The sequence below is a fragment of the Nematolebias whitei genome, chromosome 18 (assembly GCF_014905685.2).
Source record: "Nematolebias whitei isolate Nwh7 chromosome 18, NemWhi1, whole genome shotgun sequence".
NCBI classification, from domain to species: Eukaryota; Metazoa; Chordata; class Actinopteri; order Cyprinodontiformes; family Rivulidae; genus Nematolebias; species Nematolebias whitei.
Window position 1 is genome coordinate 39,433,580 of NC_056515.1, and position 22,978 is coordinate 39,456,557.

Sequence of the window (22,978 nt, forward strand, 5' to 3'; positions counted from 1 at the left end):
AGTTCACGTTTCACTTTTTGTTTGTTCACTCCTCCTCCCTAACTTGTCTTTTCTCCCACACCTCCTCTCTCTTCTTCACTTCCTCCTTTTGTTTCTCACATTATTTCTGCGCTGCTATCGACCCCCTCCTGCACTCCCCGGTGATCAGGTTTTACCAGTCTCCCATTGATTACCAATAGAAGCCATGCCAGGTGCATGATGGGAAGCTGCTGGGGTTGAAGCTCCAGGAGAGAGGGATGGGAAGGTTGTTGGTTTGATTTCCCCCCCCCAGCCTCTAACAAACGAGCTGTTTTCATCAGAAAGCCGAAGATAAACCATATTCAAGAAGTGAATTTAACTGGCTTATCTCGGAGTTGGATCTATAAATTATCATTTTTATTTATGGAAATGTAAAAAACTCTCAATCTGAACAAGCAAATGTGGGAAATTGTTTAATGCTTTTCAAAAATAAAAAGAAACGTCAACTTATTCCCTCGTGGCCTGACCTGAACATTTGCACGCAAGTTGTAGAAGGTGTCAGGTACGCAAACGTTGTTGCCATGGTAACCGTGAATGTACAGGTAGCTGCGTGGACTAAACATGGTACGACTTAACGCAGTCGTCCGTAATTTAAGGTCTGTTGGCTTCAAGCACAGAGAAGATATCTCCAGTCAGACCACCTGAGGTGATCTGTATGGAGATGAATTAGTCTCAAAAGTAGTCGCACAAACGTGCAAGACCTGTATGCCTGCAATAAGATCCACGTGCGTGCCCCAAGATTCACAAACGCATCAACAGTTTTCCAAATGCACACATTTCAAATTGCACTATTAGGAATATTCTGCACGTGCAAATTGTCGAACACGCGTGCACAAATCACCTGCTGCGGTCGGATCAGCTTGCCTGAGTGTGACGTATGACACTTTCTTACCGCTCCAGTTTCACAAAGGTGATGCTGCGTTCAAGGCTGGTGGAAAGCTGGGACATCTGAGCCTCACCAGATTTACTGAGTTATTGGGAAAAGACTCTTTTCTAACTGGGCACAGTTGCACAAATTTAACATTTCCTTCTGATGGGACCATTATCTGTAAAAATATAATTTCCGGTATTTTTTGTTTGAACTGCACTTTTGAAATGAACTACTCAAAATGCTCAGGTTATTTTTACTCTGTAAAAAAATACCAGAAAAATATGTTTTCTAAAGAGAAGCAGAGCGCCATGTCGGCATTGTGCGTGCACGTGGGTGGAATGTAGTGCTACATTTGCACGCGAGGCGTGGGGGTTGGTTAGCTTAGCACTATATTATTGCATTGCACGTGGGAGGTGAAGTTTGGTTAGCTTAGTGCTGTGTTTGTGTTGCTGACAGAGGGCAGGGGTTGGTCAGTTTAGCACTATATTTGTATTGTGCATGAGAGGTTGAGGTTGGTTAGCTTAGCGCTATGTTTATCTAGAGCGTGGGGGTTGGTTAGCTTAGCGCTATGTTTATCTAGAGCGTGGGGGTTGGTTAGCTTAGCGCTATGTTTATCTAGAGCGTGGGGGTTGGTTAGCTTAGCACTATGTTTATCTAGCATGGAGGTTGGTTAGCTTAGCGCTACGTTTGTATTGCCCACGGTTTGGAGTCTGAGCTGAGCTGCTACAATCTCTTCTCCCCATCTGGAAGTGGCCGAGCTGCGTGGGGGGTGGGGGATTTGGTAGGCGTGGCGCTCGGTTCTGTTGACTGGGCGGGGCGCCTTCCTTGAATAATTGTAGGGGAACCAATGAGTAATATATTTAGAACAAAAACGGTTTATGCATCTGTGAATGTTTAACGTTTGTGGATCTTATTGTTTTTTTTTACACTAATTTATCTCCGTAGCTCTGGGCTCTTTTTATCTGCATACATTTGGTAGTTTGAACACAGTCTGTCCTGAGCCACACTGTAGGGCACAACAGAAATATTACCTGGGGGGGGGGGGGGGGGGATTGTTTGATTACAAATACCTTAATATAGAGAAAACAGATATATATAACAAACAAAATATATCAGTTTATGTTGACCTGAGGTTTGTTGCGGTCGGGGTGAAGCTGTGTAAAACAGCTGTCTTTAACTGTTAAAATGTAGTTGTTTTGTCTTCTGTTGTAACAGTTGGCTTCAAGATGCCAAAATACCTTCAGAGCCACCAACAGATTGTATTTTATACAGCATACCACAAATATTACTCATCAGTGGACATCATTTGTTCATATTTGTCTCTTTTCTCATCTTATCAGCCTTTTCACTTTGTTCTTTCTGCATCTGTCCGTCAGTCCTAATCTATCATTTGTCCTCATCTTCACCAGTCATTTATCCTCATTCCATCCTTGAGACAGTTCCAAAGAAACCTTTAAATTGTGTTGCTAAACAATGTGTAGCATTACAAACAATAATTTAGATACAGAAGCAAAAGCAATGTTGGCATTTCTTATTATTTTAATAGTGAAACAAAATGTCCTCCTACGTGATACCCCCCTTCATCAGTTGAGTGACATTTCAGGTTCCTTTTATGACATATCCATTATTTTTCAGAGATTAGGCTGATGTTATTCCACAGGTTGTTGCATTACAGCTGCTGCCCTTCCTTTAATACATTCCTTCCTTTATGGATAATGTCATTTCAGCCAGAACGCCTTTTTATCCCGATCCATTTCTCGTTTTTATGAAGATTTAGCTGAGCGGAGGCGAGCACAGAGGGGAGCTCCTCTGTCCTCCTCTTTAGTTTATTGGGTTATGTTTGGGAGTAGGTTGGCCAACAAATAGGATTTAGATGCAATGTCATTATAATAGATTTGCTGGTTGCGAAAGAAGCGGATCGATGGCCTTCCAGAATCAATCAGTGCCTCGGTGCGGCGGCAGGTACGGGCCGGCAGGAAGCGATGCTCGTTCTCTGCTCAAAACTTTACCCTTATTTACGTTCGCTATCTCAAAGTCTTCCAAAGCTCCGATTGGCCAAATAAAGACTACCTTTTAACAAACAGGGCTTGTTAAAAAAAACTGTTCAAAATAATGTTTTCTAAAAAGCAACAGAAATGAATTCAGCTTACTTTGAATATTTTAATGAAAACAATTTCAGATTTGTTCATATTGTTTAAAAAATAACATAACACAGCACTGTGACTGCTTCGCTGAAGGTTTTTAATGACGTCGTTGAAGCACTGGATGCTAAGAACTATTGTGCTGCACTTTTCTTAAACCTGTCTAGAGCTTTTGACACTGTGGACCATGACATCTTACGTCATAAGCTCTCAGATATTGGTTTCTCAGATCACACGATCTGATGGTTTTCTAATTATCTCAGGTCGAAGGTAATGTGTTCAACACAATGGTACTTCTAGCTATCTGTCATTAATGGTGTGCCACAAGGCTCAGTTTTAGGACCCACTCTTTTTACAATTTATATAAGTAATGTAGGTCAAAACATTCCTGACGCCTCCTTGCATCTCTATGCTGATGATACTGTTGTTTACTGTTGCGTTAACACAGTTGCCGAGGTTTTCCACCTTCTACCTTCAGTATTTGACATTCAGTCTGACTTGAATAAGATCTGAGTTTTCTATTTACACAAAATTAATTTTTCCTCAAATATTGCCCAAAATTAGTGCAAATGGACTGTACTTGTATAGCACCTTTCTATCTTATCGAGATACTCAAAGCGCTTTACAACACAATCTGTGCCTCATTTACCCATTCATACAGCTCTATACTAGATCTCTACGAAGCTAATTGAACAAATCATTCTAAAGAGACTAATCAGAGCTTTATCACATTCATACACCGATGGGACACACATCGGAGGCAACGAGGGGTTCAGTGTCTTGCCCAGGGACACTTCAGCATGCGACTGCTGGTGGATTTGAACCCCCAACTCTTGCATTGGAGGACGACTGCTCTAACCACTCAGCCACAGCCACCCCATATCTGCGTTAGTGAGCACTTCTCCTTTGCCAAGATAATCCATCCATCTCACAGTGTGACAGCATGATTATATTGCAGGTGTACCTTAGGCTGACCACAATAAAAGGATCACTCTAAAATGCTTAAGATTAATCTATAATGGACAAAACCACCATTAGCCACCCCTGGCTTCACCCATTGTGCCTGGTGGAAGATAAAATTGCTCCCCTCACACGCCAGGATATACCTCTATCTACAGTATAACTTCTACCCACTTGAATATTGGGTACATCAAAAACATTAAGGTTTACTTGTATTCCCTGTTTAATTCCAGACAGGAAAAACACTCATCTACAAAACGTCAGACTTTCACTATTCAAATTCCTCAGCGACGGGAGACATTGTTGTACCTGTTGTTGTTTATTGAAGGTTCTGGAAGGTCTTTAAACTTGACTGGGTTTATTGACGTCTCAGTAGTTCCTCTTAAACAGCATCCAATCAGTTCCCCTTAGTGGACAGTAAGTTGGTTTTGATGTTCAGGAACCCGCTATGGGCTCCATCTTGTCGTGAACTTGAACCTGTTAGAACACCAGAGTCCTCATCCACAGTGAAGCCAGTTTTACATCAACATGGACCAAAAGGAGCAAGAAAGAAGCTCCAAAACCTTCAAGCTGGACCGGAACCTGGAACTGTCCACGAGGACAAGACTCACTGAGAGAAGAGTTTGATGGTCAGATGAGATGAAGACTGAGCTGTTTAGACACAAAGACAAAAGGTTTGTTTAGAGGAGTCACGGTGGAACTTTCAGAACTAAGAACACTGCACCACCTGTCGGGCATGGTGGTGGTACCATCATGCTGTCTTGCTAAAGTGGGTAGAATGACAGAGGACTACCTCCAAAATGTTCACCAATGACTGGAAAGATGAAAATTGGATTCATTTGAGTCCTAAAGGGCAATGATCCCAAACATCAGAACTGGATCCTGATTGGACAAATCCAACTGACATTAAACTTCTGGAACAATCTCCCCAAAGCCCCGACCTCAACCCGATTGACTATTTGTGTACCGTGCATGAAACCAACCAACTTAAATGAACTCCACAAATTCTGCAAGAAGAACGGTCAGTTATCAGCCAGAGGCTTGTTGTTGCAGACAAAAACCTTTAGGTCCAGGTGCAGCGCGCTACAAGACATGTAACCAAATATTAACAGGTGTTTGTGTAAACTGGAGCATATTGTGTAATCAAGGGAAAATCAGTGATAAAACACCAATTTAATGGCACCATGTCCACGAGGAGTGTTTGAACCTCTGAACCAGTGTGACAGCACGACGGTTGGACATGTGAGCATGTGCGTGTCTTCTTAGCTCACCTACGCTGAGGCGTGGCAGGTATTAGTAGCCGGTGACGGTCTATGTTTGGCCCAGAAAGAAGGTTCTGTCTTTCTAAATCTGGTCCTGAGTGTTGCCCAGCATTCCCCCCTACTTTCTGTGGAAATCTGAACTTTTTACCAATTCTGTTTGGGAGTCCATCTTTAATTCTGTTATCTACTGGCCCAGTCTGGCCCGGGGGATGGATGCCATCTGTAATCCATTTATCAGAGCCGGCCGCTGGGCCTTCTTCCAAACAACAGCTGGCCTTTAGCAATCTCATTATGAAGAACACCAGCATGGAAATATTGTTGGGGTGGGGGGGTGGGGGACTTAAATATTTAAGAAACTCAGTGAAGAAAATAAAAGCTTGGATTGAATTCACTTCCTGTCTCCGCTGACCAGAAACTAAATCAACAAGAAAGTCCTTTTCTCTGTGAAAACCTCTTCTGAAGCTAAAACTGAGTTCTGCAAGTGAAAACAAGCTAAATAAAAGCTGAAATTAGCTAAATGAAAGCTTAAAGCTAGGATTAGTGATACATAAGAACAATAATTAGCTAAATAAAAGCTAAAAACAACCAATCAGTAGCCAAAAGTTGCAATGAAAATCCAACAAAGTTCAGTCAGGTCAACTGGACGGTTTCTTGTTTTGCTGAGACGTTTCGTCCTTCATCCTAAGGACTTCTTCAATCTGAGGAGTCGCCAAACAAACTGAGTCCCACAAACGGCTCACTCCCATAGTGGAAAAAACGATTTGCTGGTGATAAGATGGACTCCGGGGCCCACCCTCTCCCCCGTCAACTCCTCTGAGGCAGCCTTGCCAAATGATCAGAATAGTAGCTGAAAGCCAAAATTATCAGATTAAAAGATAATAAATTAAAATGATGTAAACAGTAGCTAAGTTTAAAACTGGCTATAACTAAATGGAAGCTAAAGGCTAAAATTAAAACTGTAGGTAAAAGCTACAACTAGCCAAAACAGTAAGTCAAAAGCTAGAACTAGCTTAACAGTTGCTAAAAATTTTAATATTCTTAGAAGTAGGTAAAACCTAAAATCAGCCAAACTTCCTAAAAAAAAACAAAGCTGTAGCTAAAAGTTACAACCATCAAAACTGTAAATAAAAAGCTAAAATTGGCCAAACGGTGGCAAAACGTCTAAATAATAAAAACTGTAGCGAAAAACTAAAATCAGCTAAACTAGCCAAAATTTTTAAATTAAACTTTAGGTAAAAGCAAAATTTAGCAAAACAGTAGCTTAAAACTATCAAAACAGAAGCTAAAATTGTAGCTAAAAGCTAAAAGTGAAGTATGCTGAAATGAATTTCAGAACTCCCCTTTCAAAGATTTGAAGAGTTAAATGCATTTTCATGATGGAAAATGTAAAGTTAAAATATTGAACAGTAAAATAAAGTTGCTGCTTTAATGTTCTGATTATTTTGACGGTTAAAATACCTGAAAATGTGCTGAAGTAGTTAAAAAAAAAAAATAATAAAAAACAGAAGAAACCATAAAGAGGGAACAATCTGTGAAAGCAGCTTCAGCGTTCAGACGATGGTTCAGGTTCTACAGTCGGATCGGATCAGGACCAGCTCTTACACCTTTAACGTGCTCAGCCAATCAGGAAGCAGATAAAAGTGACAGCAGCTTGGTCAGCAGCCGAATGAAGGCCGAAGCTCCATCTTCGCACACTCAGGCAAACGTTTACTCACTTGACTGGAAGCCATGTTGGACTCTGATGCTTCTCGGATGCATTAACGCCGTCGGCTGTTTTAAGATCAAACAGCTGCTCACTTTGTCCAGCAGCAGCTCCGAGGCTCCATTTGGCCTCACGTCAGACCATCAGCCACTCACAGCCCGATACTTTAGCTGTTTTAGACAAGCAAGGAGCTGAAGTCTAAAAAAAACTAAACCGAGAAACTGCTTTTTCAGCCAAAACAACACAAGTGCTGAGAAAAATGTAAAACTTTAACAAACAGGAGAAAACACTCCCTTTGTTTCTTCTTCTTCTTTCGGCTGCTCCTTCAGAGGTGGCCACAGCCAACCAACTCACACAAAGACGAAACCTACAGGAACGTTCTCCTGGAGGATAGAATTAATTTGGACGTTCTGCTCTGAACTTTAAACACGTCTGGGCGACCTCTTTGTCTCTTTGTAGCGTGCGGGGGAACCCCAGTTTCAACGGGCCGCATCACGAGACTTCATTACGTCACTCTTTTATTGTGAAATGTAAAAAAGAACGTTTGGCCGACGACCAGCGTTAGAAGCTGTTGGATAAAAATATCCTCTGTTCATCTTTCTTATTCAAAGAAGCCACGCTCGAGGACACAAAGATATTAACTGGTTTTACAGTCGAGGGCAGAGTTTCACCACAGGTTGCACAGATGTATAACCAGTGGCTCCCAACACTGGTCCTTGAGGAACGCCATCCTGTATGTTTTAATCGTTTCCCTGCCTTGACACGTCTGATTTGAATGAATGAGTGATTAACGGGTTGCAGAACATGAAGTAATTAAGTCACTGAATCAGATGTGTTGGAGCAGAGAAACAACTAAAACATGCAGGGTGGTGTTCCTCAGGGATCAGGATTGGGAACAACTGATACACATTCTACATGCATGGAGCCCGTTCACAAGAACCTGCACTGGGCAGTGTGCGAGAATTGTTTTTATTCGCTTATCAGCTCTCGGCTCAGGCAGGTACAGATGGCCTCGGCCACACAGCTGCACATGCAGGATCAAATCAGCTCCTCATTCAGTTCTCTGAGGGAGAAAAGCGCTCTCTTCTAACTCAAACGCATGGTTCATGGGCAGTTAACATTCTCAGCCATAGTACCATAATTTTCGGACTATAAGTCACGTCTTTTTGCATAAATTAGCAAGTCCTGTGACTTGTAGTCCAAAGCGTCTAATTTACGTTTTTTTCCCATATTTAGAACAATTTTTGGCTGAAATCTGATGATTTCATTCATTCTGACATGGAAAATATTGAACATTATCATTTTCAGCCACTAGAGGGCCCTCGAGTAATATGGCAAGCCCAGTGTCTCATTAATAAGTGTCTATTAATGAGACACTGGGCTTGCCATATCAAGTCACCTTCGTATCGCTCCAGAACTCATGGAGCAAACGTCAAATCAGCTGCATTTTGCTGCGTCGCCCAGGAGAAATCTATCAATCAACCTTTATTTATCAGCTGAAATGCAGCTGATTTGACCACTAAAGTGCATCTATTAAGGAAAAGTTAGACTGAGACACACTTTCACCATAAATTCGAGCAAACAAATAATTGTTTTTAAGTGTTAATCTTGTTAAATTATTGTTAAAGTCCTCCCGTGCACGCTCCCACGGCCGCCATTTGGCAGCCAATCAATTTTTGGCACAACACCGGCCTGCGTTTCCAGGTGGTCAGCGGTGACTCATAATGGGTGCAATTTATAAGGCAACGCGACGTATTTGTTTTTTTCCACTTTATTAGACATAACAGGACTGATGTAACTTATATGGCAGAAAGTACGGCAGTTAAAAAAAATCTATAAACCGTGAGCAACAATCCCCTGACAGAAGCCATGTTGAACCACTGTGCTACGTCACATGGGGCGGTGACGTGCAGTTATTGTCCGAGCAGGAAATGAGTTCTTGTTCCCCTTAAACACAAATCTATACGAACAGTGTGTTCGCTCATGCACACACGCACCCTCAGTGTTTTGTATGAACTCCTTACTGGGCTTTTGATCCAACGAGTGTCAGGAGCTCTTATCTCCTACTGGGCAACACACATTAGTGGCTCGCACATGGGCTGAAGCGTCTCCCCGCCGAGTTGACCCCGTCGCACGCGCGCTCACAAAGGAGGTTATTTTCGGGTCGCCTCGGCGAACACAATGAAAGGGCACGCCCACACACAGAAGCGGCAGCACGTGTCCGAAATCCTCCCAGAAGTCTGTGAACACGACCGTCTGTGTGTTTAAATGTGTTTGAGCTGTGACTAAAGGCTTTCAGATTGACAATAAGACGTGTGCGGGTGGGTGCGCATGTGTGTGCGTGTGCAAGTAATGATTACTGCCAGGACAATAGAAGTGTGCCTGCTCAGTTGTTATCAGCTCGCTGGAGACTCACAGGCCTGCAAGTTTTTTTTTTAAAAACCATCTTTCAGCATGAAAAGGAAGAAATGAAAAGGTGAAAAAGAAAAGATTCCCTCCACACTCCTTTTATCGGAGACATCTCGACAGTCTGACACCAGCTTTAGATGTTTGAAAATAAGCTGTGGAATTATGATTTGTGCAGTAAAGATGTTGGTTTTTTTTTGTTTGTTTGTTTGTTTGTTTCAGTCAAGTTTATAAAGAGGCATGTCACATTTTCACTCGGTAAGCAATAAAATTAAAAACAAACACCATGTACAGCAAACAGAGCAAAAAAAAACAAACAAAAAAAAAACAAATATAATAAAAATTGCCTTTTGTGATTTTAAAACCTTAGTATCAGCAGAAAGTAAGGAATTCCATAATCTGCATTTTGAATAAATTAAACTAAATCTTGATTATTTCCTCCCAAAGGGGCGGAGTCCGTCTCTAAGTGGAAAAGGGACTTCATCCTTACGCAGTGACTCTTCCTTTGTTTGTTCTCATTTAAAAAGAGGTGGATTCTGTTTCCGTCAAAGTGGTGAAATGCCATGTCTTTATGCAATGACTCCACCCGTTTTTGTTTTCACCCAAAAAGGGGTGGAGTCAGTTACTGTCAAAGTGGCTATGTACTTTGTCTGAAGGCAGAGACTCCACCCCTTTTTGCCTTTGCCAAAAGACAGGCAGTCTCTGTCAAAGTGAATATTTTGTTCCTCTGTGTTTTTACCCAAAGCAGGGTGGAGTCAGTTTAGGTCAAAGTAGTTAAATACTTTCTCCACTACTTTACCGTTTCTGTAATACTTGTCTGTCTTTATGCAATGACTCCACCCCTATTTGTTTTCACCCAAAAAGGGGTGGAGTCAGTTTTGTTCAAAGTACCTGAATACTTTCTCCACTACTGTACCGTTTCTGTAGTACTTGTCTGTCTTTATCCAGTGACTCCAACCGTGTTTGCTTTCACTTTTAAATGGGTGAAGTCAGTCTCTGTCAAAGTGGATCCATAATACGGTGTTACACAATAACACCACCATTTTTTTTTTGGGGGGGGGGGGGGGGGATGAAAACAAAAGTACATCCTGGATGTTTTTATATCTGTATTTTGCACTGATCAGTCATTATTCAATGATCTAAAGTAAACGTTTGCACCACGTAGATATAGGCTCACAAAACAAACTCAAAAATCCCAGTTTTATAAACGCATAGATACTATGTGAGCTATAAAGTCATGCTAGTTTGCTTTTCCGTGTCTCCACCAGGATGTCTGTCTAACCTTCCACCAAATGCCAAGAAGATCTCTAACTCGTACGAGGAGCGGCGCAAACAGGCCACCGCCATCGTGCTGCTCGGAGTCATCGGAGCTGAATTTGGCGCCGAGATCGAACCGCCGAAAGGCTCGGGCCGAGCTCGAGCAGGCGGACAGGCACCTGAAGGTTTTGGACTCACGAGCGGAGGGTCGTCGAACTACTCTTTGGCAAGACACACTTGTAAGTAAAGAAACATTTTAGTTCCTTGTCTCTTTCACAGTCTCAGCGTTTCTCTAAGTAAATCTTGTTCATTTTAGTGTTTTATTTTATTTATTTATTTTTATCATTATATCATGTATCGCAATATTGATAAACAATTTGTTAGATCCAGTAGGATAACTAAATAAATATTAGCTCCGGCATCTCTAGGTTATTACTCCTTTTGTACGGACTGAACAGTAAAAAAATAAAAATTAAGCACTTTAACGCAAAAAGGTTGACTGACATCTGCAAAATGGCGGACAGAGGCGACAGAATATTACCGCTAAAAGATCACGAGTTTGAATTTGATGTGGGTTTTTGCAGTTTGTCAAACACTGCGATGTGGTGTTTAAGGTTTTATACCAAAAAAGAAAAAGAAAACATTAGATGTGATGCGTGTTATTCTTTTTTTCACAGGTCATGTATTGAGTATCGTATCGCAGTTCCCTGTGATTCCCATAATAACAGTTACAAACGGTTTAGACCAGTTAATTACGTAGTTTCAGTTTTGTGTTTTTTGGACATTTTCTCTTCATAATAAATTACTATAAAATTGGTAAAACTACCGGTATAATAAAACTACATCCACGTTGACAAACCACTGATCGATTGTATTGGCTCTTAGAAAGTCTAATTTCCATAAAAGCTTAATTTAATCACAGTGTTTTGTTAAAGTTTGTACAAACATTTGATTGTAGAAACGATGAAACAACGCTCCCACTGAAATTAAATGGTTAAAACCGTTGGCGCTCCACCCATTAAACTCTCCAAACTTTGATGTTCTGCTGACCTGCTGGTCATTAACCTCATGGAGCATGTGAGACGGAGTTTGAACAGCTTCACAGGACCACCCGACAGTGGTTTCAGTCCAAAATCTTCTTTTTCCCCCAAACTAAGAACTCCACAGTGAAGCTCGAGTGCTGGATTAAAGGTGAGGAGAGAGGAGAGATTGATTTTCACCCGCCAAGCCTGACAACTTCCACATACTGTACACCCCGAGCCCAGAGACCGGCCTGCTGCGCCGGCAGCGCTGGACCTCGGCGGGCATCAAACCTGCACTAAGCAGGGCTGCTCTTCCACCTCACTGCTCCCGAGCTCTGATTGGCTGCCTCGAGGGGGGCGGGGGGGGGGGGGGGTCAGCCGCCTAGAGACAGAACCTGAGCTCCACTGATGGACCACAGAGCGTGGACCTGAACGCAGCAGTCTGCTCACCTGTTCAACAAACGCACACCTTCACATTAAAACATTTATTTATTTGACAAACTAAATGAAAATTATAAAAACAAAAAAAATTCAATTAAAACAATTTACTGAATTAAACCACGACTGAATATAAAAACACGAGAAAATAAAAACCAGCAATTCTTTAATTTACTGAATACATTCCATCCATCCATCCTTTCATTCATCCTTTATTTATAAATAACCTTTATTTATTCATCCATTCAGCCATCTATTCATCCATCCACCATCTATCCATTCATCCATCCTTTCATTCGTCCATACATCCAACTAAACATCCATCATTCAACCTTTATTTATAAATAACCTTTATTCATCCATCTACCATATATCCATTCATCCATCCAGCCTTTCATTTGTCCATACATCCAACTAACCATCCATCCATCTTTTCATTTATCCAACCAACCAACCATCCATCCTTTCATCTGTATGCCCATCCTTTCATATATCCTTCCACCCATCTATCCATTCATCTGTACATCCACCCATCCATCCTTTCATCCATCCTTCCATCCATCTAGCCACCCATCCATTCATCCATCCTTTCATCCATCCATCCTTTCATACATCCATTCTTTCATACGTCCATCCTGCCAGCCAGCCACCCATCTATCCATCCATCCTTTCATTTGTCCATCCATCCATCCATCCATCCATCCTTTCATTCATCCACCCATTCATCCATCCTTTCGTCCATCCATCCTTTCATACATACATACATCCAGCCAGCCAGACACCCATCTATCCATCCTTTCATCCATCCACCCATCCATCCATCCATCGATGTATTTCCATTTATGTTTAGTCATGGAGGGAACCGGTCCAGAAAAGAAACCCCAGACCTCCTTCTCCTCGAGGGTGCCCCAAAGATCTTCCCAGCCCACAGAGGATAGAGAGAGAGTCAGAGAGTCTCCTTCCTCTGAGACATTCCTGTGAAATATCTAGGGGGAGGAGTTAATGAGACATCCTCATTTACCTGAACCACCTCAGCTTACTCCTTTACCTCATGAATCCAGGACCTCATTCTTTGGGTCCTGATCCAAAATTCATGACCATGGGCGAAGGTTGTTATATAGATGGACCAGTAAAGCGAAAGTGGATTAGCGCCATCTTCACCACAACAGACCGGAGCAACGTCCTCGTTACCGCAAACACACAAAACAGCTTTACTCATTCACGACCTTCAGTCCGATGGTTAAAACCTTCAACTAGACCATCAACGATGATGATAAACTTTTTGTCCTCCCTCCTCCTCCTCCTCCTCCTCCTCCTCCTCCATCCTCCTCCTCCTCCAGTTACCTGTTTTTCTCTGCGTTATGACACTGAAAGATGGATCGGTGTTGTTGGCATACAGCGCGGCGTTGTGATGAATGAGAGCTGTCCACGCAGTTAGAGGGAGGGTACAGGAGTCTATACAGCAGAGCAGAGATGGATGTTTTCACAGGGCGAGGGAGGGGGGATGTCGAGGAGATGGAAGGGGGATGGAGTGCAGAAAAGAAGGAAGGAAAGATGGACGGATGATGACAACAGGAAGGCAGAATCAGGGACAAACTGCACATCAGCGTATGGTCTCTGGACCATAAGGCTCACAGTTAAATGTCAGGAAAACCTGAGCCCCTTCTGAGGCCCCATCCCTCTCAGCCGTGGCATTTTCAAACATTTATGAAAGCTAATTGGAAATTGAGTTTTACTTTGTATGATAGAGAAGTCAACAGGGAAACACCGGGAAAGAAACTAACGCGGTTTATTTTCACATCAGCAAACCGTCAATATGTCTGCGGCGGTGGGTCAGGAACTCTGAGTCCAGACCTGCAGGATCTGACGGACTCGGAGGAGTTTGTGAAGTTGACGGTAATTTCAGGTGTTAAATTAAAGTAGCGGCTCTTTAGGAAATCATCTCGCTTGCCCCTTTGCAGCCGGTTCTGTGGTTTTTCTGGGCTTGGATCAGGGTTCTTGGTAAAGCAAAGAAGCTCCAAATTCTCAACCTGGTGAACAAATGAACCTTCTGATAGATGTTTTTATGGTCTGGAGACAAAACGTTCAACTCGGCATGCAAAGAACTTTAAAGAGCATCAAGCCCTGTGTGAAGCATGGTGGTAGGACCATCATGCTCTGGGCCGTCTGACTGCACAAATACAACACTGTAGGTCCAGTTCTGTCATGATCTGGGCTTGGATCAGGTTTTTGTTATGGTTCAAGGTTTGGATCAATGTTCTGTGTTGGTCTGGTCTTGGATTAAGGTTAGATGTTGGATGGAGTAATTTCTTCTAAGAGACTTACTCTTAGAAGTAGATCCATTCATTCATCCACCCATCCATCCATCCATCCATCCGTCCATCCATCCGTCCATCCATCATCTTCAGTTTGTTCTGGACTCAGGTCTTGAGGGCAGCATCTTGAGCAGGTGAGGGAAGGAACGTAGACTGACCAGTAAACAGAGAGCTCTGCCTTATAGCTCAGCTCCCTCTTCACCACAGCAGACCGGCACAGAGTCCGCAATACTGCACCAATCCATCTGTCAATCTCGCGCTCCATTCTTCCCTCACTCGCGAACAAAACCCCGTGATACTTGAACAACTCCACTTGAGGCAGAACCTGACCCTTGACCTGAAGAGGACAGTCCACCCTCTGTCTGAGGACCATGACCATCATACTAACTGTTAAAACAAAAACACACAACCGTAGCTGGACTGGTATTTAGTTGAGTATTTAACCAATCATTCTAAGCTAAACGTCACATTTTTCCCTCCTGGTTCTGCTGTTCCTCGGCAGCCGGTCTAATCCAGATCTCATCCTCTAACTGAGTCCCCGACATTGATTTACCTTCACCTCTCATTTATGCTCAAACACAGGCAGATGAAGAGGAGGGCAGCTGGGGAAAGAAAAGCACAAAGCCTGTTAGTGCTCGTTTCAGCCCGGTAAATTTCAGACATCACTAATCTGTCACTGTTATCCCCCCCTGCAGCCCCCCGCCGCCTCCTCGTGCTCTAATCAGCCTCTGTCTGTTAATGGGACGGGTTTATTGCCCCAGCTAACACCTCATTACAGCCGAGTGATGTTTTGTCAGGAGCTGTTGTTCATTTGGGTCCAAGCCGGCCTGTAAGCAAAGAGCTCCGCTGTGAGAAATGGATCGCTCACTTCCTGCTCGCTAGCTACAGGGGGCGGGGCTTTAAAACCGAACCTCAGTGCAATACGGTGCTGATTAATTCAGCTCATTTAAGCGTGATCATCTTTTTCCCTCCACGTAGCAAAAACTTTTAGTAATCCTTTCAGCTGTTCTTGATCTTCAGGCTCTCTGAAAGTCTTGGTTTTTATTTGGACTTTGTACGTGACTCATTAGTGTCTCACTGGGCTGAGACTGTTGGAGACGAGAAGGTCTCCAAAAACATCTCAAAACGGTCTCAGGGGTCCTTAATTTTATTGCAGTGTTGTTGCTTGAAATTTGAACATGCGCCCAAAAAATTGTGCAACACGTGTCACAAAACTATCTCAAGCGGGTCTTAATTTAGTTTCTGAAATACTAGATATGTATTTTGAAACCTGTACAGCAATTCTACTTTCACAGCAATCTTCTGATCTGAGCTGCCAGGAGAAGCTCTCCGTTTACTGTTAGTCTATGTTCCTACCCTCACCTATGGTCATGAACTTTGGTAATGATGGACCTGGCTGGACGTCTTCCCAGGAAGGTGTTCAGGGCATGTCCTACTGAGAGGAGACCCGTCCTGACAACATCTTGGAGTCCTCCCAGAAGAAGTGGCTGTGGAAAAAGATGTCTGGACCTCCCTGCTCAAACTGCTGCCCCCGAGACCGGACTGTGGAAAAGGCCAAATGTTTTGGATAGATGAATGGATGAACATCCAAGACACAGCATAGAATGTCCAGTCTAACAACCATGTCAATGTTACGTACTATTTATGAATAAACTATTACAAATCAGACTACCATCCATTATCTTTTACCCACTTCTTCCCTTCAGGGTCACTGGTGCCCATATCCAGCCATCACTGTGCGAGAGGTGGGGGACACCCTGGACATGTCTCCAGTCCATCACAGGGACACATTGAGACAAACAACCATTCACTCACTCTCTCTCACCTAGGGACAATTTAGAGTTACCAATCAGACTAACATGCATGTTTTTGGTCTGTGGGAGGAAACTGGAGCACCCGGAGAAAACCCATACATGCACGGAGAGAACATGCAAACTCCACCCAGGAAGACCCCCGGACCGGGATTAGATCCAACGATCTGCTCACTGAGAGGCAGCAGCTCTACCAACTGAGCCACCGTGCCGCCCTTCTGCCTGCCTTCATTTTAAAAGTGCACTCTCTCAAGGTTGAATCATAAACGCTGAGCAGCTACCCAGGGGGTACCAAGGCGGGCTGTTTGAGCGAAGTCAGGCAACAAAATAATGAGCATTACCTTGAATACAGTTTCCATTCTGTTCCCATAAAATAAGCGATGAACTAGAGTGCCTTGTCACAAAACAATTCTGCAAATATGTTCGCAAAGACAAGCCCGTGTTTAAACCCGTTTCTAAAAGCACCAGCCGAGCCGCCTACGTTCAGTCGTGATGTCGTCCTGCACAACGAAAACCATCACTGACGAACCTCTGAGCAGCGTCGATGCTTGGACTGGAACTTCAACCTTCTCACCAACTCAACCCTGTGACTACCTTCTTCTCCAGTTCGGAGGCATAGCAGAGGCACTTTAACTTCGCCCATACCACAACATCATGCCACTACGAAAATTACACTAGGATGGCCAAACGTTCTTTTAAACCCGACTTGAAAGTCTTAAAAAATGTTGCTTCTCGGACGGTGATTGATTTGAAAGAAGCGAACAGCAGCTAAAACTAAAGTCAGTTAGGAAACAGTGTTTATGAATAATAAACCACTGTATTATGTAATAATGTAATGTAATAAAGATCTTGTACCCATTGACCTTTGACCTCCACCAAAGGATCGCAGCAGATTACACAAATAATTAAAATCGCTTTTAGTCGTATTGTTTTTTCCTGAATCAACTTTCACTTTTGAAAGAATTACCTGCAACCAAATGCGCGTCTGTAAGAATTTAGTTTCAAATGAGATTAAAAACCGAAATGTGTTTTTTTTTCTTCTGCGTTTCTTTGTTTGACTGTTCCTGAAGAACCGCTAAAAGCTCTGACTGCCACACGTCTGATGGGAGGAGGGAAAGTGACGAGCTCCAGTGTGTGGGTGTTGGTCTTTAGGGAAGGGGAGTGTTATTGAGAGACGGGGGGGCTGGGGGGGAGGTTCTTCAGTCTTAATGGTCAGTTCGTCCCCTCAGAGACTGGCTCAAATGTCAGGTCAGCTATGAAATGACCCCCCCATCCAGTTTGCTGTCTTTATCTCCTGACTGTGCAGCACAAAATAGGTTCATTTTCATCTAAATTTTATTTGAATTCTTAGGATTTATGCTTTTCTATTTATGAAAATAATTGATTTCTTTATGGGAAAAATATTTTATTTCAAATGGCTCCCATGTTGCAGTGGGGGGAGTGTAAATTTTTATGTCTCTACCATGTTTTTTGTAGGACGCATGGCAAGTTGAAAAGACGTTTTACTTACAGTTTGGAAGAAAATGGGAGCATTTGTGTGCGTACACTCTGTGCTTTGGGGGGGTTGAGAGAAAAGCACAAGCAGCGAGACGCACTGGGTGAAAGAAAACAAAAATACCTACGTTCAACAATTTCCTGCGGGATCAATAAAGTTCTATCTTATTTTGATGTGTAAGCTGTGGAAGAAATGGAGTTTGTGGGAGTAAGAGGAGTTTAAAGGGTTTTTAGACCGTTACAAAGATAAAAGTCCAGTTCACAGTAGAGCCTGAACGATATGGAACTTTTGTCTATTACCGCTACCGATATGGGGAGGGGTCGCAAATGCCAAAAACCGATATAATGGCTGAAATTTTTTAGCTTTGTCGGCCCCCAAGAATCTAAGAAAACAGCGAGTGAAGCGTGGCTTGTTTATTTAGTGCAGCTGTTAGCAACCATGAAGCTAACCAAATCAGATCCATGCTATACGTAGGTTTACACGTTCACTGGTCACAAAAACAGTCTTCCTAACATTTGGTCACTTTTTCTATCCTTCACTATTCACCATAAAGTTACCAATTATATTACAAAAATATAATTAAACAAACAAAAGTCATTCCTTTTTGTTTAAACATTCAGTCACGTACGGTGAAGGTCTAATTAGTATTGACCGCAGCAGAGTTTATTTTTCTTTGTAGAGAAGTAAAGATTTTAGAAATATAATGCATTTCATTGAGGACGACAAAGATGACGATACTGACACTGATATATTTTACCTCCGTTAGATTTATTGTTCTGGATAAAGTTTTATAGGCAATAGCCTATGCTAGGCTATATAAACGTTAGCTTGCTAACTTGAGAGGCACGTAGCTCATGACAAGCAGGTTGGAGGATTGAAGATAATTATTGTTGATTTATTTTACAGATCTGTTAAAATAAACTCACCATGCTCTGTTCAGCAAAATATGCTACACAGTATTGTTCCCTGCTGCGTCTGTGCTGAAAGTGAAACTTAAGTTAATGGCCATGACTTTAAAGTAGTCTTCATGCGCCCTCTGCTGGATACATTGTGCATATACAGATGTTCTCAGCATTTTAGGGGTGAAAATTAGAAGTATTTATATCAGCGCATAATGGAACAGTTATCACCGATACCGATAGACCCCCAAACGTCTATATCAGCATAAAATATCGGCCCTACCGACATATCAGTCGGGTTCTAGTTCACTGTAAAGTCCAAATATCTGTGACCCCTTTTGAACTTTAAGATGTTTCTGCTGTGAAATACGACTGAGTTGTACCAACTGGTTCAACAAAATCTTTTTCTAGAGTGTGTGTGTGTGTGTGTGTGTGTGTGGGGGGGGGGGGTCAGTTTTTGGCTAATTTTGTCCACATCTTCAGACGTACCGCTACAAAGTCTTTGCACTCCATTCCTGATTGGACTTCGTGTTTTGATGCATTATTTTTATCGTTTTGAAAGTTGCAGGAGGAACACAGACAAATATTGTGATTAAACTAGAAGAAAAAGGAGTTTGTTAAAATTATGAAGGTGATTCTGTGGGTTTTTACCTGTAATTAGTTGTTTGTGCGCTATTAAGCAATTTTTATTAAACAGATTTATTAGTTAATGCATTTACCACGTCCTTTGTTGTTTCTAATGTTTGCTGGGAATTCTTGAAAATGTTTAAACATTAAAATTGTGTTTTGACTGCTTTTACTTCAATAGGTTGCACAAAAATGCTTGAAATTCTAATTACTTTTAAAATAAATTAGTTTTCAGTTAAAGAAAAATGCTTTTTATTTATTGTTTTTTTATTTATTTATAAAACCAAACAAGGAAGCGTTGTGTGGGGTTATCTGTGTTTGGAATCATACATATTTTATTAAAATAAAAAAACTGGCTTCTTCATTCATTTTTCCAACATTTTGTTTCACACATTGAATTCCTTTGTCAATTTTGAACATTTTTACAGGATTTGAAGTTTATTTTAGGATCAGTAAAACCAGCTGGAACTCTATTGTGGAAAAGTTTTAATTTTTCTCTAAAATAAATCAAAACAAAATAAATCATTTGAGATTTTAAAGCTTTAAAATGCTTGAAAAGTGTTTGAATTTGATTGAAACCCTTGAATGAAGATCCTGGGTTTTGCTGTTTGCAGGTAAGGCGCTGACGTTCCTGCTGCTGCAGCCCCCCAGCCCCAAGCTGCCCGCCCACAGCACCATCCGCCGCACCGCCATCGATCTCATCGGCCGAGGCTTCACCGTCTGGGAGCCGTACATGGACGTGTCGGCGGTGCTCATGGGACTGCTGGAGCTGTGCGCCGACGCAGAGAAGCAGCTGGCCAAGTGAGTTTCAGACGACAGCCGTGAGTAGAAACTAGAGCCCGACCGATATGGACATTTGGGCTATCGCCGATACCGATATTGGGAGAGTTTGTGACCGCAGCTAATCGATTTAATGACCGAAAGTTTTTGAGTTTTGTCCACCCCCAAGAATCTAAGAAAACAGCTACATTAGATTTATCATTCTGGATAAAGTTTTACAAGGCAATCGCCTATGCTACGTTACCTAAACATTAGCTTGCTAACTTGAGAGGCACGTAGCTAATGACAAGCGGGTTGGAGAATTGAAGAGAATTTTTTGTTGTTGATTTGTTTTACAGATCAGTTAAAATAAACTTACCATGCTCTGTTCAGCAAAATATGCTACACAGTATTGCTCCCTGCTTCAGCTGTGCTGAATGTGAAAGTGAAACTTAAGTGAACAGCCATAACTTGAAAGTAGTCTTCATGCGCCCCCTGCTGGATACATTGTACAATTACAGCTGGTTAGAAGCCTTTATATTGGTGCATAATAGGACATTTATCAACGATACTGATCTGTCTCAAAATGTGTATATCGGCCCCCACCGATATATTAGCCTTGCCAATATATCTTTAGGGCTCTAGTAGAAACGCACAATATATCGCATTTATCGTCATCGCAATAGGAACATCGCATCAGACTGCAATGAATCATGGGTATAATGCGTTCATGTTTTACTGCTAATGATATATTTGGTCATTCTCGGGCCTTCAACAACCATCAGGAAGACCTTTCTCTTGATGACCTTAGATAACGGATCATTTGATGCCTGCAGACGTGAAGTTGATCATTGAAGCATCTGACAGTCACAAATATTCACACGTTCTTTATTTAGATCGTCTGCTCCAGTACTCTGTACTCAGTTTGTTCTGGTGACGGTGAGTGCAGGCTCAGGCCGTTAAACGAGCGCACAGTGGATGGATTTCCATGCAGCTGACTAGAAGTGAGCTTTTTGTGTCTTTGATACACCCTACCAGTTGTCTATACACTTCGTGTTGAGTGTGTGTGTGTGTGTGTGATAATCCCTTTTCAATAGAAAGGGTTTTTAAAAAAAAGCTCCTTGTGTAGAAAAATTGCACACATTTAATGCTCAAGAAACACGAGCTGGTAGAAAAAAACCCGCCATCACAAAGGCCGAGGTTCTCCTCACACCTGCAACACGCAGCTTTCAGCCGAGCCCTTCGGACGCACAATAAACCTTTTCAAGACAAACAGAACCGTAATCATACAGTACCAAAGAGCAGACAGCAGCACGTTCACTCCTGACGTCGTCAAACCCACTAATTTATCACTTGTAGAAAAGGATTCACGTAGATTCGTCTCAATTTAATTTCAAGGATTAAATTAGAGAAAAGACTAAATATTAGACCAGCTTTGGTCAAAATCCTGCAGGATTATTATGCCCAAGTAGTTTCCTTTAGTTTGGGCTGGGGGTTGTTTTTTTTATGGGACACGTTTGATAGAGAGGAGTGAAGGAAGCCATCTTTGTGAAGAGAACCTGTCAATCATCAAACGGGGCGGAGCCTCTGTGTCCAACTGTCCCCCTCTTACAATGCTGTTATTGCTAGTATCACTCAGCCCTCTGTCATGGCACCAACGATCAATTGTTAGGCTGATGGGCCTCCTTGATCATGTGAACAGCTGGTTCTGGATGTCAACAACAAACTGGTTGATCCACCATGAGGTGGTCTATTTATAAGACTGAGTTTGTTGCAGCTCCTCTGACTGAATAAGTCCTTTGGATAAAAGATGAAATGTTTCAACAAGAAAAATCTATCCAGAGGATCTGGTCAGATTTTTCTCCCTGGATTACTGAGCAGCATCAGGACGTTTGGGCTGCGTTCACGGCAGGTCTCGACGCTCGGATCAGATTATCCAGTTAGATCCAGTTATTTGGTGCGGTCCGTTTACAGTTCTGAAGACACGACGTCATGCTCGGCACGCCGAGTTCAAGGAAATCAATACAGACGCTACACGTATTAGCATGTGTGGATCGGTTCTGAAGTAGAGGGTGACACGGGAGTGGATTTTCACTCCCGTCTCATCCCACTCCCAAAGAAAAAAATCTTGTCCCATCCCAGTCACGTGAGTAATATTAAAGTTGACTCCCACCGTGCAGGAATCACGTGACCCGTGGGATTCCTGACAAAATGTCATCGTGCACTCAGAACCAGTGAAATTACTACCTGACGTGCTCGTTTGGTCCGGTGTTGGCGTTTGATCGTGCTTCTTGACGGCCCCTCCAGCTCAGCGTTGTATTTCTGGAGCGCGAGCAGCGAACTCGAGTACCGATAAGACCCGACACCAACGTTGGCGTTCCCGTTGGTTCTCAGTCTTCAGGACAATAAAAAAGACCAACTGGACTCGTGCTCTGGAGCTGAAGAGTGTGGAGTTCTGAGCTGTAACCTGCACGTGCAGTACCACGTAGACCTGTCACGATAAACAATAAATCAATTAATCGCATGATCAATGAAAATTATCAAACATTTTCATTTATCGGCTTTATCGTTTCTTCGTGTCTCTCTTTCTACTGAAGACACTCGATGACAAAAGATCAACTCCGGTTCTTCACTGACCCCTCCCTTTCTTTTTTCTCTTTAAAATCCGTTTTGTCTAAAATCATGTATTCAACTCGTTAAAAGAAGCTAAGCTACGAGCTAAGCTAACAGGCCGACCTCGGGAAAAATCCTCCGTCTTGTCGAAGCTCCAAAATTCACGGTTGAAACCCGTGACTTTGTGTAAAAAGTTGTTTTTCTGCATAAAGAAGCTGAGAATTTTACTGATTTTTTTTATTAAAAGCTTTGTGTGATAAATGCTACAGAGCTCAAACCACACCGAGCGTCCGCCATTTTGAGAACTGAAGAGACTCACCCCATGTCATGTCAAGGAGCCTCCCTCATTTTTCTTATAGAGACACACTGCTGCTCCCTCACT

The 22,978-nt window shown here is 42.4% G+C and overlaps 1 protein-coding gene across 1 annotated transcript in view; it reads left to right on the forward strand.

Annotated features, from left to right (window-relative positions):
- The window catches only part of LOC119425103 (WD repeat-containing protein 7), a 92,552-nt gene that overhangs the window by 51,933 nt on the left and 17,641 nt on the right, over positions 1-22,978 (forward strand). The window contains exons 22-23 of the mRNA XM_037692627.1: positions 10,629-10,856; positions 19,839-20,025. Coding sequence (XP_037548555.1) covers positions 10,629-10,856; positions 19,839-20,025 — 415 coding nt within the window. The remainder of the gene's footprint in view (positions 1-10,628; positions 10,857-19,838; positions 20,026-22,978) is intronic.